General features: G+C 34.9%; 1 protein-coding gene and 1 pseudogene across 1 annotated transcript; both read left to right on the forward strand.

Annotated features, from left to right (window-relative positions):
• Positions 1-531: 531 nt before the first annotated feature.
• On the forward strand, positions 532-8,207 carry LOC140819833 (uncharacterized). Its single transcript, XM_073180072.1, has 5 exons — positions 532-1,036; positions 6,349-6,505; positions 7,251-7,301; positions 7,479-7,571; positions 7,846-8,207. The coding sequence occupies exons 1-5, from the start codon at positions 852-854 to the stop codon at positions 7,921-7,923; spliced, it is 564 nt and encodes a 187-aa protein (XP_073036173.1). The 5' UTR covers positions 532-851; the 3' UTR covers positions 7,924-8,207.
• A 2,181-nt stretch (positions 8,208-10,388) lies between these two features.
• Positions 10,389-12,480, forward strand: LOC140819659 (uncharacterized; annotated as a pseudogene).
• Positions 12,481-13,527: the final 1,047 nt, after the last annotated feature.

The raw sequence follows: 13,527 nt of genomic DNA on the forward strand, positions 1-13,527 counted from the left end.
TTCTTTTCGATGGTAATATGTGAGCAAAAGATACGAATAATCTCAACCATTATTTTAACACTTATCACTTAGAGCCAAATTTTTAAAACAAATAAGACTCAAATTCATTAAAAAAAATAATATATTTAATATCGAGCTCGATTCGAAATCAAATTATAAAATATTGTTGGTTTATTAGAACTCGAGTTCTAAATAAGCTCAAATTATTCAGTTATATTCATAAACAATTCCAATTGTTATCAGTAAATATAAATTTGAAATATTCAAAATATATTTTCCAATACAAATCTTAATTAATAATTAATAAATGAGTGAGTCTTATGTGAAACCGTCTCACGAATCCTAATCTGTGAGACGGTCAACCCTACTCATCATATTCACAATAAAAAGTAACACTCTTAGCATAAAAAATAATATTTTTTATGGATGATCCAATAAGAGATCCATCTCACAAATATGACCCGTAAAACCCTCTCACATATGTTTTTGAAAACTATCTATTATCCAATAGTTATGTTTGAATCCATATTTAGCTTCGTCCATTTCCAACCAAAAAGCCGAACATCACTCGTGAAAACACACGATTTGTTGATTGTTGAAGAGTCGAACAAATCCTCTGACTCCTCTCGCTTCTCTTCCCAAGATTGATTCAGCCCCCGTTTTGTCTCTTTCTCCCTTCTCTTGAACTGAAAACGTCAAAAATAGGCGTCTAGAGCGCAATTATTTACCTGAATCTATACGTAGTTGAAGATTGATGAAGAAAAGGACGTAAATAATTGGAGCCCAGATCGGTTTTTGATATAAAAGTCAATTTTGAGGATTGGAGAAGGACGAAAGACAGATAAAAATTGATGGGAATGGATGAAACGGTGGGATCGAACATGGGAATGATCCAAGATTCGATGCAAAAGTCAACTGCAGCAGCAGCTGGAGCGACCACCTCGTATGATTCGTCCTCATTTTTGACGAATTGCCCGTTGATGTCTGCCCTCTTGGCGTTTGCTATCGCCCAGTCCATAAAGCTCGTCACTTCCTGGTAAATCTCGTCTATTATGTGTGTTTCTTTGCTATTCTTTGGTGGATTTATGTGAAAGTTAAATTTATTCAAGAAATGTTGGAGTTATGATCTAGGTTGGTGTTCATTTGCTTCGGTTCTGATTGTTTCAATTTGTTTAGGTGTAATCAAGAATCAGATCTTATGTGTCTGGTATAGTTTCTTTTTATGTGTGAACTTTCTAAAATTCTGTTACATCTTACGTTATTGGCGGTTCTGCAGCTTCCCGCTTTAGCTTGGATTCAAGTGTATAGCTGACAAAATATCTATATGGTCGTGGTCGGGGAATTTTAAAAGAAGGGTCTTGAGAGCCATCAGACAGATTTATACTTATTCAAAATATTATACAAATTAAGATATTAAATCACTTACATGGAAACAAGAAACAATCAAGGATCAAAGTAAGCACCAAGAACTGTTGAAGACTGTGGCTCCATGATGATAATTCGAAACTTATTCCATAGAATCTAGTTAATTAGATTCGATATTTTAAACCTTCTTTGAGTGAGGTCGACTCCAACTATGTCAATCTAACTCACTTTCAAGAATCAAATGAAGAATAACCATAAATATGTAGAATAGAAAATAAAACACAGAATGAGAGATGAGAAGAGAGGGATAGAGAGTGTAAAGAAATTCTCGTTTTCGGTTCTCCCAATCACAAACCCATATGCATATAGTTTTCTAAGCAGTAATTAGCAACTCTTAAAATTCTATATCTTAACATGCTACATGGGAACGTAATCCTTCATCCAACGTGGAGCTGTACAAGTCCTTACCGATGGTTGGCTTGCTTTGTTTCTTTTTTATGTGCTTCTGAAGCTTTCCCAATTTCATTGGTATTTCCAAGTTCTCGAGAATAATCATCGATAATTTCTTCAGAATGGGCCTCTTTAGTTTCAGCCCGCTTTCTTACAACTTCTTGGGCCATGGTGTTGTCAATGCTATCTTCAATGGACTATCATTCCCTTCTCCATTGAAAGTGACCTTGTCCCCATGGTCTAGTTGGGGAAATTCATGACCAAATGTTGAAAAAATCAACCCACGTGGAGTCCTCAGGTGCATAATTGGACCACTGAGCAAGGATTTGATGAACCAGTGTACCTTTCCTAAAGAGCTTGCGTTGTGCTAAAATAGCTGAAGGAAAGCAAACGGACTTATTTGCCACAACCACTGCGGGAAGAACAAGAGGGGCACTTGGCAATGGTCCTTCAAATGTTTCAGTCGAGATACATGAAAAACGGGGCGAATTTTGCTACCTATAGATAATTCTAATTTGTAAGCCACAGAACCAACACGCTCTAGAATGCTTAAGGGACATAAATAACGATAACTCAGCTTGTAATTGTTGCGTTTTGCAACTGATATTTGGCGGTAAGGCTGCAATTTTACCAGCACGAAGGAACCAGGTTCAAGATGTAATTCTTTGTGGTGGCGGTTAGCTTGAATTTTCATGCGGTTTTGTGCATGATGAAGTTATTCTTTAAGAGTTTATAGAATAACATTCCGTGTGCTTAGTGTAGAGTCTAAAGAATCATTATGTGAACTACTGCATAAATAGCCGGGAATTGAAGGAGGTTCCCTCCCATATAAAGCTTTTAAAGGGTGACATGCCAATAGATGAGTGGAAAGCGGTGTTATAGCTATATTTTGCCCGGCCCAAGACTGAAATACCACTTGTGGGGTGTATCAGCCACAAATGCCCTCAAGTAATCTTCTAAGCATCGATTAAGGACCTCACTTTGTCTATCTATTTCTGGGTGATAAGCAGTTGCCATGCGTAAAGTAGTCCCCTTGCAATTCAAATAGCTGCTTCCAAAATTGACTAGTGAAAATTGGGTCACGATCTGGAACCAAAGATCTTGGAATACCGTGCAAACGGACCACCAGGTTATTGAACAAATCAGCCACCGTTATAGCAATCTATATACCTATAAAAGTGTGGATGATGGACAAAGTTTTTTGATTGTGATTTTACTACATTGCCCAAAAACTATGCATTGTTTGTATTAATTACATGGGCATTGGTGGAAAAAATATATAAAATTTAGGGACAAATTTGGGATAATGGATTTGTAATGTATTGATTATGTATTTAATTGAGGTATTTATTTTTTTGAACTCATTAAACACATGAGGATCATAGTGTTTTTATTTTTTTAATAGAAAATTGTAAAATAAGAAATTTTGAAAATAATATTACATAAAAATTGAATCGATATTCGATAATAAAAAATATATTAGAAAAATAATATTTTCTTCATACATAATTCTTACAAAAAATATTAAAAAGAATATATATTTAACTATTATACTTATAAAAGTACAAAAAGAATAACAAAATTTTCCTTGTAAATTTTCTACTATTCTCATAAATTGTGTATTGTTAGATTAATTGCATGAAAATTACACAATCATTAAATACATAAGGATTAAAATAGTGTTTTTATTTTTTAATAAAAAATTGCAACATAAGAATCTTTGAAAATAATGTTACATAAAAATTGAATAAATATTTTATAATAAAAATACATTAGAGAAATAATATTTTCTTGATACATAATTCTTAGAAAAAATATTAAAACAATAGCTTTTTTTAATTTTAAAAAATCATTAAAAATATTAAAAGAATATATATTTAACTATTATACTTATAAAAATGTAAAAATAATAACAAAGTTTTTCATTGTAAATTTTCTACCATCCCCTTAAATTGTGTGTTGTTAGATTAATTGCATGGAAATTTTCTACATAATTTATGGGAAATCTATGCATTAAAAATGAATATATGTTTGATAATAAAAATATATTTTTTTTATCTATAAACCTACGTAAGTGTAGATAATTGACAATTTTTTCAATTGTCAAAAGATAAAAATGACATCCTCATCAATACAAATCCAAAAATTCAATAAAGATATATTTGTAAATTTCTAATTGTTGTAAGTGTAAAAAGAAAATATCAATTTTTTTTATTTATTCCACCTAATATATAATTAATTAGTAGCCTAATTATTCCACATCATATATAATTAATAGTCTAACAATTGCTAATGAATTATCACTACAATATACATTCATTGTAATAATTTATATCACTTCAAGAATAAAATGTAATTCCTAAATTAACTTTCTCAAATAATCCATCTTTATACTAAGTTTAAATATTTTATCCTTTTAATTTTCTTTCTACATGTTATTTTATTATTTTAATGCAATTTTGTAATTATATTTTAGTGTAATTTCTAATTAAGTAATAAATTATAGTATCACATGAAGATATAAGAAAAAAATAATTATATATGCAATAGTACAATAACATGATAAGTATATAATAATATAATAATATGAAATTTAATACTAATATATTTTATTATTTTTTAACTAAGAATTGAAAGTAAAGAATTTAATAAATTATTTATTATAATTTATATCAATAATTATGAATTTTAATATACTAATAATATCATAAAATACGAATCAAATAGAAAAATTAAAATAGTTAGCTATAATAAGAAGTTTAAATATTTTAGTCGCACTTATAAATATATATATTTATATATATATATAAGACAAAGTCTTTTAGTGGAATCCTTTTTACAGAGGAAGGAGTGACGTGTGAGTGTTTTACATCCATAAAATTCCCGTGTCTTTACTATTCACAAGTTTTTACATTTCAAACTAGGCAAAAACTTGTATGAAACGGTCTCACGGGTCGTATTTGTGAGACGGATCCCTTATTTGGATCATCCATAAAAAGTATTACTTTTTATGCTAAGAATATTACTTTTTATTTGAATATGGGTAGGGTTGACCCGTCTCACGGATTAAGATCCGTGAGACGGTCTCACATGAGACTAACTCTTCAAACTATATCTTGTTGTTTAGATTGTCAACTGGTTGAAAATATCATTAGAAATATTGAACCGTCTTTCACACTTTTCACGTGGTTAATATTTATAACCCTTTGAGAAAATCTTTCAACCGTGTAAAAATGATTGAAAACAAATTTTAAAAGCAAATTTTGAGTATTATAGGTTATATTTTATTATCAATTATTATTATTTCATTACTTTTGATAATATTTTGACGAGTTAGTCATAAATATTTTAAATTGACAATTATTTGTCCTTAGTGTGCTTCACTTATATAAATTATGATTTATGCATTTATAAAATCCATAATCTGGTTGATTTTTAGGTTATTATACCTTATACGTGGTTCTTAGATATATATATTTTCAACATTTGTTTCAGTTCAATTCATTCTATATATTATGCTAATTATAATTTATTATATAACATAAAATTAACGACTTGAATTTCAGTTTGAGAAACAATTTTGAAAGTAAAGTATATAAGTTCTTAATTAATTTATTCGTCTAATATGACAAAAGACTAAATCAATATAAATAAAAAAATGAATCAAATTATTTTTAAAAAAAGTCAAATTTTAATTTTTATTAAATAATTAATATTTACGTGCATCGCACGTGCTTCTTGCTAGTAACCAAAATGTGCGTATTTGGACAATCGGTTCACCACCACGAGAATAACTGTATATCCTTTGGATTTGGGAAGTTTGACAATAAAATCAAGAGATAAATCATCCCAAAGTTGGTCGGGAATTGGCAGCGGTTGGAGCAAACCATATGGCAGGGCTGTAGAGTACTTAACATGTTGAAATATTGAGCAGCGGTACGCATATTCTTTCACATCCTGACTCATGGTGGGCCAGAAAATTTAGCCATAACATGGGCCAAAGTTCTTGCAACCCCAGCATGACCTCCTATCGGCGTTTCATCGTAATCTTTGATAATGCATGTGCATAATAATGGTGATTCAGAAGACAAATAAAGTTTGCCCTTACAGAATAAAATTCCATCTTGTACCTTGTAAGCACCATTGGTAAAGACCCCAGAATGAAAGCGATGATGTAAATCTCGTAAGTGAGCATCGTCTGTATTCATCTTTCGTATCTCCGTAAGAATAGAAAAAATTGGACTTGTTATAGCCAAAAAATGACTATCTATTCCACGGTCAACATCTTCATAAACACATGACAAAGTATCGGCTGCAACATTTGCTCGACCGGGCTTGTGTTCAGTTGTGAACTGGAAGCACAACAAACAAAATAGTCCATTGGTACATCTGCTGGTTTTTCAGGACAGATCTTGTTTTTGAATTACATTAGTTGTGAATGTTGTATTTTCTGGTTGTTAAACTGTAACACATATTTGTGTGACTGAGTGTGTTCTTATTTCTGAAAGTTTTAAGGCAGTTGTATTTCTGTAGGTACAAGGAAAACCATTGGGACCTTAAGCAACTTGTTGGATCTGGTGGCATGCCATCATCTCATTCAGCAACAGTAGTCGCTCTTGCACTGGCTGTTGGTTTGCAAGACGGTTTTGGAGGATCACTGTTTGCTACTGCATTTATACTGGCTTGCGTGGTATGGTTTCTATTGATTTTTTTTTTCCTTTTGCGACCATGTGTTTCTACATTTCCTGTAAGAAAATGCATTTTATCTTAGCAACCGACGACATGGTAAGTATCAAATTCGATTGGCCCAGTTCTTCTCGATTTGATGGAATCCTTGAGAGTTAAATTGGAATCTAAACGTGTGTCTACATATTGTTGGGAATCAACAATGGCGTGACACTTTTAACTTTTGAGTGCTTCAGTTTTTCAATTGCTGAGGTTGTGTTTCCAAAAGAAGTGAAAAATGTCAAGGGTTTTGTTTAAAGGTTAGGTTTATCCTTTTATTTCTGGTTAGCTATTCTTATTTGAACGGAAAAGGGTGAGAGGTTAAAACAGGCACTTTTTGAATATCAAAACTCAGTTGGAAGATAGAGATAACATAGGCAGAATGTTAATGAAATAATGTTGATAACAGATCATTTCCATCTAATTCTCCTAATCCGTGTTTCGTCCGAATTGGGATAGATTTCAAAACATGGACATGTTTTGCAACATAACATCGGAAAGAGAGTTGGATAATGATCCATTCGCTACCTGAGGATGTCAGAATGGCATATGCCTGTTTCCTCCTTTGAGACCACTCACATTAGAGAATGCCTAAATGTCCAATAATTTTCATCTGCAGCTATATTAACTGTCTGGTGTTGGAAATGAGTAATTGCTCTTAGCTATGAATGTTGTTACAGTAGATTTGTCTTACCAATCAATCATGACAGGTGATGTATGATGCAACTGGTGTAAGATTACACGCTGGACGTCAAGCAGAGGTGTGAGTGGATTTTGTTTGTCCATTACATACAATACCTGTGCAAATATCCAATCATCCCCACCTATTTTCGCTTGTAAAGTTAAGAAAGCTAAACATATACCCCATATAAATTACATGTATATGAGTTTCTAATGCTATGTTTATTCGTGAAACACCTCCAAATTGCCAATGTCAGGTTCTAAATCAAATAGTATGCGAACTTCCAGCTGAACATCCTCTTGCTGAGAGCCGACCTCTGCGTGAACTTCTTGGCCACACTCCTTCTCAGGTACCATAAAGGATCTCATTACTATTTGCATAATAGTGCAGTGACTCTACCAAAGTTGTAACCTATATAACAGTGCAACAATTTTTTGAAACCTCGCTATATTTTAAGTGCCACGAATCCTCTCTTCCACGCTTGGATGGGGTTTGAGGCCAAAGATGGTTTCAGTATTTCACTTAATTAAGACAACTAACCATCATTTCCTGTATGATCCGAAGTTATCTTGATTCTTACAAAATCTGGGATCATTTTGTTCTGAAATATGTTCGTACGTCAGGTCATTGCTGGAGCATTGTTGGGACTTTTTACTGCAACAATCATTCATTTGATCGGTGGCTCTAGTAGCCAAGCTTGACACTGTCACCAATCGTCAACATGTGGCAGCGATGTGGGTTTGATGCATCTTACAATTGATATAACCACAGATCAGGTCCCATAATATCCCTTTAACTTGGAAAACTCTTCAAGATGGGCTATAACTTATTTCTTTTCAGCTTGTAGTTGTGATATGTCTTCTTTCGACACGAACAAGGACAATAATTAGCTTGAAGGTACCTTTATTGGTTTATGTTTGATTTGATGAATTGTAGATATCAGAACCGATTCAAATTGTAGTGGAAAACCACATGCCTTGCTGAACAGTGCTCTATCACGATGCATTACCATATTTGGGATCATTCAAGATGAAACTTTGAGACTTCCTCTTTAAATTCTTTACACTCTGTGCATCACTTGAATGGCAATAGTATGGGTGCTAATGCTGTGCCTCCTCCTGGAGCTCTTCACCCGATGTCTTCAAACACGTTGGATCATGTGGGTTCCTCATTTTTCACTCGATTTTTCGATCCAGTGGCTAAAATTTGGAATTTAACCCCATATCCACAGTAAAAACATAAAAATGGGAACACTGTCTGGAGATTCTTGTCAAAATCCAACAACACACGAGTGAAACCAATGTAAATTATTAGACTTAAAGGTGGTGCGACAACTTCGACTCAAAGGATGTTAAATTCGTTGTACATTCAATACAACCCAAACCCATTCAAAATCTCAAGGATTGGAGGAGGTGGGGGACATTTACTCCTTGAGATCATTTTAGATATACATTATAATACATTTTGTGTTCCTCATCTTCTGAAACTTTGAATTTTCTTTATTATTTTGGCTCTCTTTACTCATCCCGTGAGTAAAAAAAATGTTTGAACCTATTTGAACTGAAATTTATTCGATTCTGAAAAAAAATAAGAGCACAATTCATCAGATAAATCCAACTAATTACATTTAACTATTTGACAAGTGATGATTCCCATTTTGATCCAGGATCCGAGAGAACTGTCAAGTGCATACCAGTAGCCCAAAATTTGATGAAAAGTTGCTATCTTTTACTGCTGGCATTGCCAAGAATAAAAAATTTTCTTTTTTTTTTTTTACCATTTTAGACAATATAGTAAGGAGTAGAGCAATCACTTTCACAAGTACTATTTACTGGGATATTGTTTCTTGATGGGATAGATGCATAACATGGTCATACATTGACAAGTCACGCCACATACTTGGTTCTTATGTTCTAGAGTAGATCTTTTGTAAGACGGTCTCACGAATCTTTATCTGTGAGACGGGTCAACTTTACTGATATTCACAATAAAAAGTAATACTCTTAGCATAAAAAGTAATATTTTTTATGGATGATCCAAATAAGAGATCTGTCTTATAAAATACGACCCCGTCTCACACAAGTTATTTATCCCTATCCTATATTCCATTTGTAGACCCATTAAAATAATCCATTGGCTTAATTATTTAATTCCTTTGCCACGTTATAAATCCTCTAATTAAATTTAAAAAAAATTAAGTGTGGCCTTTCATGGACATATACAAACATGGCATTAATGACATCTTTGGATTCCTAAGGCAATGCACATGGCCTTCTTTCACTAATATACAGAAATGGCAATGTCAAACTTGGTTTGGAGAGCAATTATGCACATGGGCTTCCAATAATAAACTTTTAAATTATTTTTTGTAAGCATTTGTTAAATGTTTGTATTAGCGACTCGAGCACACGCGTATTTCATCAGTATGGATTGTGTGAAAATCGATGAGGCCGATGATCTACGAGCTCAAGTAGCTAGCATGACTAGTTCGTTTACCTGAACTTTTGTGGTGCCACTTGATTTTTATCCTATGACAAATTTTGAAATGATCCATAAATCTGAGATTTTGCTTTTCTTTTTTCGAGTTTGAGATCTTATGTTACAATTTTTGATCGTGTTGAAAACCGACATCGTTAACTGGGAGATCAAACAAAAGGATGACCATTAGAGTACTGTATTGAATAATGAAGTTTGAACTTGCGATGATTGAATATTTATCCGTTATCTTTTGGTGTGTATTGGGTAAACACATTGACGGTAAAACACATTGGCGGACGCAGTAGCTTGTCAACAACTTTAGTCATGTAAATTACACTACACAAGCCATAGTGTGACAAGCTCGTCCGAGAATTGCTAGTACGAAGAATCAAATATGACCATTGACCAATTGTGAATGTGTTGTTTTTGATGGTGTGAATGTGTTATTTTAATTTATCAAGAGATTGATAATATTACACGTCAAATCAAAAACCTTTCTGAATTTGAGCCTTTTTCCAATTAAAAACCTCTCTCTTTTTTAATTCATGTAGATATATATAGCAGACACCGCATTTATCTTTCCAATCCTCTCCATGTGAAATATCTGAGAAAAAATTATCACAGCTTTCGCTATCAAAATTAAATGGCCCCCCGAACTGATCCTGACACATTAAATTATCAAATTCTGAATCCCATCCACTTGCCACCATCCCATTGGATTCTTGTGTATAATATCCAGCTCTTCAAATACCTGACATTTCCATGCATTTTTTAACTTTTGGTTTAGATTTACGTATTATATTTTGCTTACATGTACACTGATTCCTTTGATTAAATTACTCTGAAACATCTGAGAAATGACAGACTTGTGACACTTAAATGTCTAGCAGCGATACTGGAACTCTTTCAAAAGATTCCTCTGTGAGTAAAAGATGTCAAGGTAAGTTTGAACCCACCTCAGTGTGGTTTTTCTGCTTTTGGTGACAAAAGGGCTGCTGCGTTTGAGATTTTTGGAGTATTTTATTGTCAAGAATCGAACTTTGTTCTCACTACCATGCATGTGTTGGCACAGTGGAATTAATTAATGGGTTTTTTTTTTTTTTTTTGTTTTGGCAGTAGTCGGTGGATCTGAACTACATTTCCCAAGTCTGCCATCCTCGAAAGTTTCTTGTTTTCTCGAGTTTTTATTCCCTGCCGGGCTGCACCATTTGCTTTGCCTTGCTGCTTTTCTTCGGTGAATCCAATGGGAATATCAAATGAATGAATGCCTCACAGAATGTGCAGAATTTGTTCCTTCTTTAATTATTTCTACTTGATTGGTTTTGTTCTTTTTTGGGTGCATTTCGAAGTGTGGAGGTTGTTTTGAGTTAGATTGATTGAGTACTGTGAAAATGAGAGGTGTAGAGGATAAGGGATGCTTGAACAATGGCACTACACAGGAGATATCCGGTGGGAGTTGCATAAGTTTCGATTTTCACAAGAGAAATGGGCATCATCATCGGACGGCATTGGGAAAGCCGACGCCTTCGAAATGGGACGATGCTCAGAAGTGGCTGGTGAATCTGTCCAGGGGGGAGAAGAATCAGGCCAAGGCCTCGCCACGTAATTCGAATGCGGATGACCGGAGATTGATTGTGCCTGTGCCGAAGAAAGACTACTCAAGCGGTGAAGAGGAGGTCGAAAACGACTGCCCTGGCTCGGAGAGCATGAATCGAGATGAAGTCGAAACCAAAACCATGGACTGCGATGAGTCGGTATGGCGAATCAGCAAGCCTGTTGACAGTTCTAAATCAGTTGTGAGATCTGTGTGTGTCAGAGATATGGGAACAGAAATGACACCGATTGCTAGCCAAGAGCCATCCAGAGCGGGTACCCCGATTCGGTCCAATACTCCGGCTCCAAGGAGTCCTATAGCATCAGAGCCATCCAGTTCTTTGAGGTGTCAAAATGGGGGGGTAACAATGGCACCCGAATGTGAGGCGAAAAACGAGCCGAAAAGGGCAGCAAGAAAAGCTAATGTAGAAGAACAAGAACTCGATAACATCGCTGAGAACATGAGCAAGACTACTGATCAATCAAGAAACCTGAATGCTCTGGAAATTCGAGCAACTGCTTGGGACGAAGGCCGAACGGGCAAAATACATGGCAAGGTGATGATTGATTTCATGGATTCTGTTCCGAGTTTTAATTGTTTAGCATATTTTTCACATCCTTCGATGGATCTTCTTAGGTACAAGCGCGAAGAGGTGAAGATTCAGGCTTGGGAGAATCATCAGAAAAGGATAGCTGAAATGGAAATGAGAAAGACAGAGGTATAACACTAGAATTAACTACTTCTATACAACATCTTATCGCCACACATTCCATAAGTAAAAGTGTTGAAAGATTCACAATTTCACTTGTAGTCGAAAGCCGAGAGATTGAAATCTCGAGCCCAAGAGAAGTACACGAACAAGCTTGCAGCAACCAGGAGGATGGCCGAGGAGCAACGAGCAAATGCCGAGGCCAAACTGAACGAAATGGCTGTGAAGACATCAGAAAGAGCAGATTATATACGAAGAACAGGCCATCTTCCCTCTACTTTCTCCTTCAAGTTGCCTTCCTGCTGCTGGTAGCTAGCCAGTAGCACCATAGAGGATGCTTTGCTCCGTGTCGAAAAATTTTAAATTTCGTGAATAATTTTCTCAAAATCTAAGTTTCACCCTCTAAAAATATGAAATCAACCTCTAATATTGAGATTTAATGTTTGCCTAGTTAACAATCATGCACTTAGTTTTCAATTATCAAGTGTATTTTGCTTGTTAAGTTGTCCTAACTTTGAGCATGAGAGCCAAATGAATCGAAAGATTCGTGTTTGGTTACCAAAAAGGGATTAAGTTATCCGGACAAGATGTTGATTTAAAGTCTAGGCAAGAGTTGAAATCAATTAAATTGCTCGACGCGTAGTGATTATGCAATATAACCACGTCTCTCAAGATATAACGAATTTCCTTTTAATTTAGTTGCGATATAAGCCATAAGAAAAGCTCGATCTTTTAGCTGTTTTTTGAACACATTTTCAGACACAAAAAACTAATGCACAAATGCAATGCAACTGTATGTAATGGAATTATTCTCAAGAATTCTTCAAGTATTATCCATTTGTTAACAGCCTTGCACTACATATCGCGTTCTTTTGCGCATATCCGTGCACTTCCTTCCGATGCATCCCTTCTGTCCAGATGAATCTAGTCCATCAAATCGTGATCCGCCGATCCGGATTGTATCTATTTGTGAGTGTCAGTGTTCTTATGCTCCTTGGATTTGGCACATCATCGAGTCTTATTGCTATGTCACCAAGTCACTACAAGTCATCCTGGTTCTCATACTGTATTCTGTTTAATGAAAGGCTCCACCCTTGCCACCAGCTCCTCGCGACAACGAATATGGAAGAATCACGGCTCTATGGCACCCGATGCGACCTTCATGATGTGCGAGACTAAAGCTCAATCACTAGCTCAAGCTCAGGTTCTGTGTCTGATGGTATCATGCAGCATTATCCTTGTAGCTTGTAGAAAGGGCTGCATAACAGCGTATGGGAATGTGACTTGATTATTTTTGTTACTTTAAAATAGATGAGTTAAAATAGGGCAAGTATGTCAGGTTGGCCCGGTCCATCATATCATATAAAATAAGTGAGTTGGGTTAACAATTTTCTCCCAAAACAGCAGAGTAACCCACCCCGCCAACCCCATCCCGTCTAATCGTGGATCGAGGCATGTTTCAAAGTAAAATAAATTAGGTCTGTCTGATCGGCCCATCCCGCCGTCGTGACGGATTGTGGGACA

This window comes from Primulina eburnea, chromosome 18, assembly GCF_022965805.1.
Source record: "Primulina eburnea isolate SZY01 chromosome 18, ASM2296580v1, whole genome shotgun sequence".
NCBI lineage: Eukaryota > Viridiplantae > Streptophyta > Magnoliopsida > Lamiales > Gesneriaceae > Primulina > Primulina eburnea.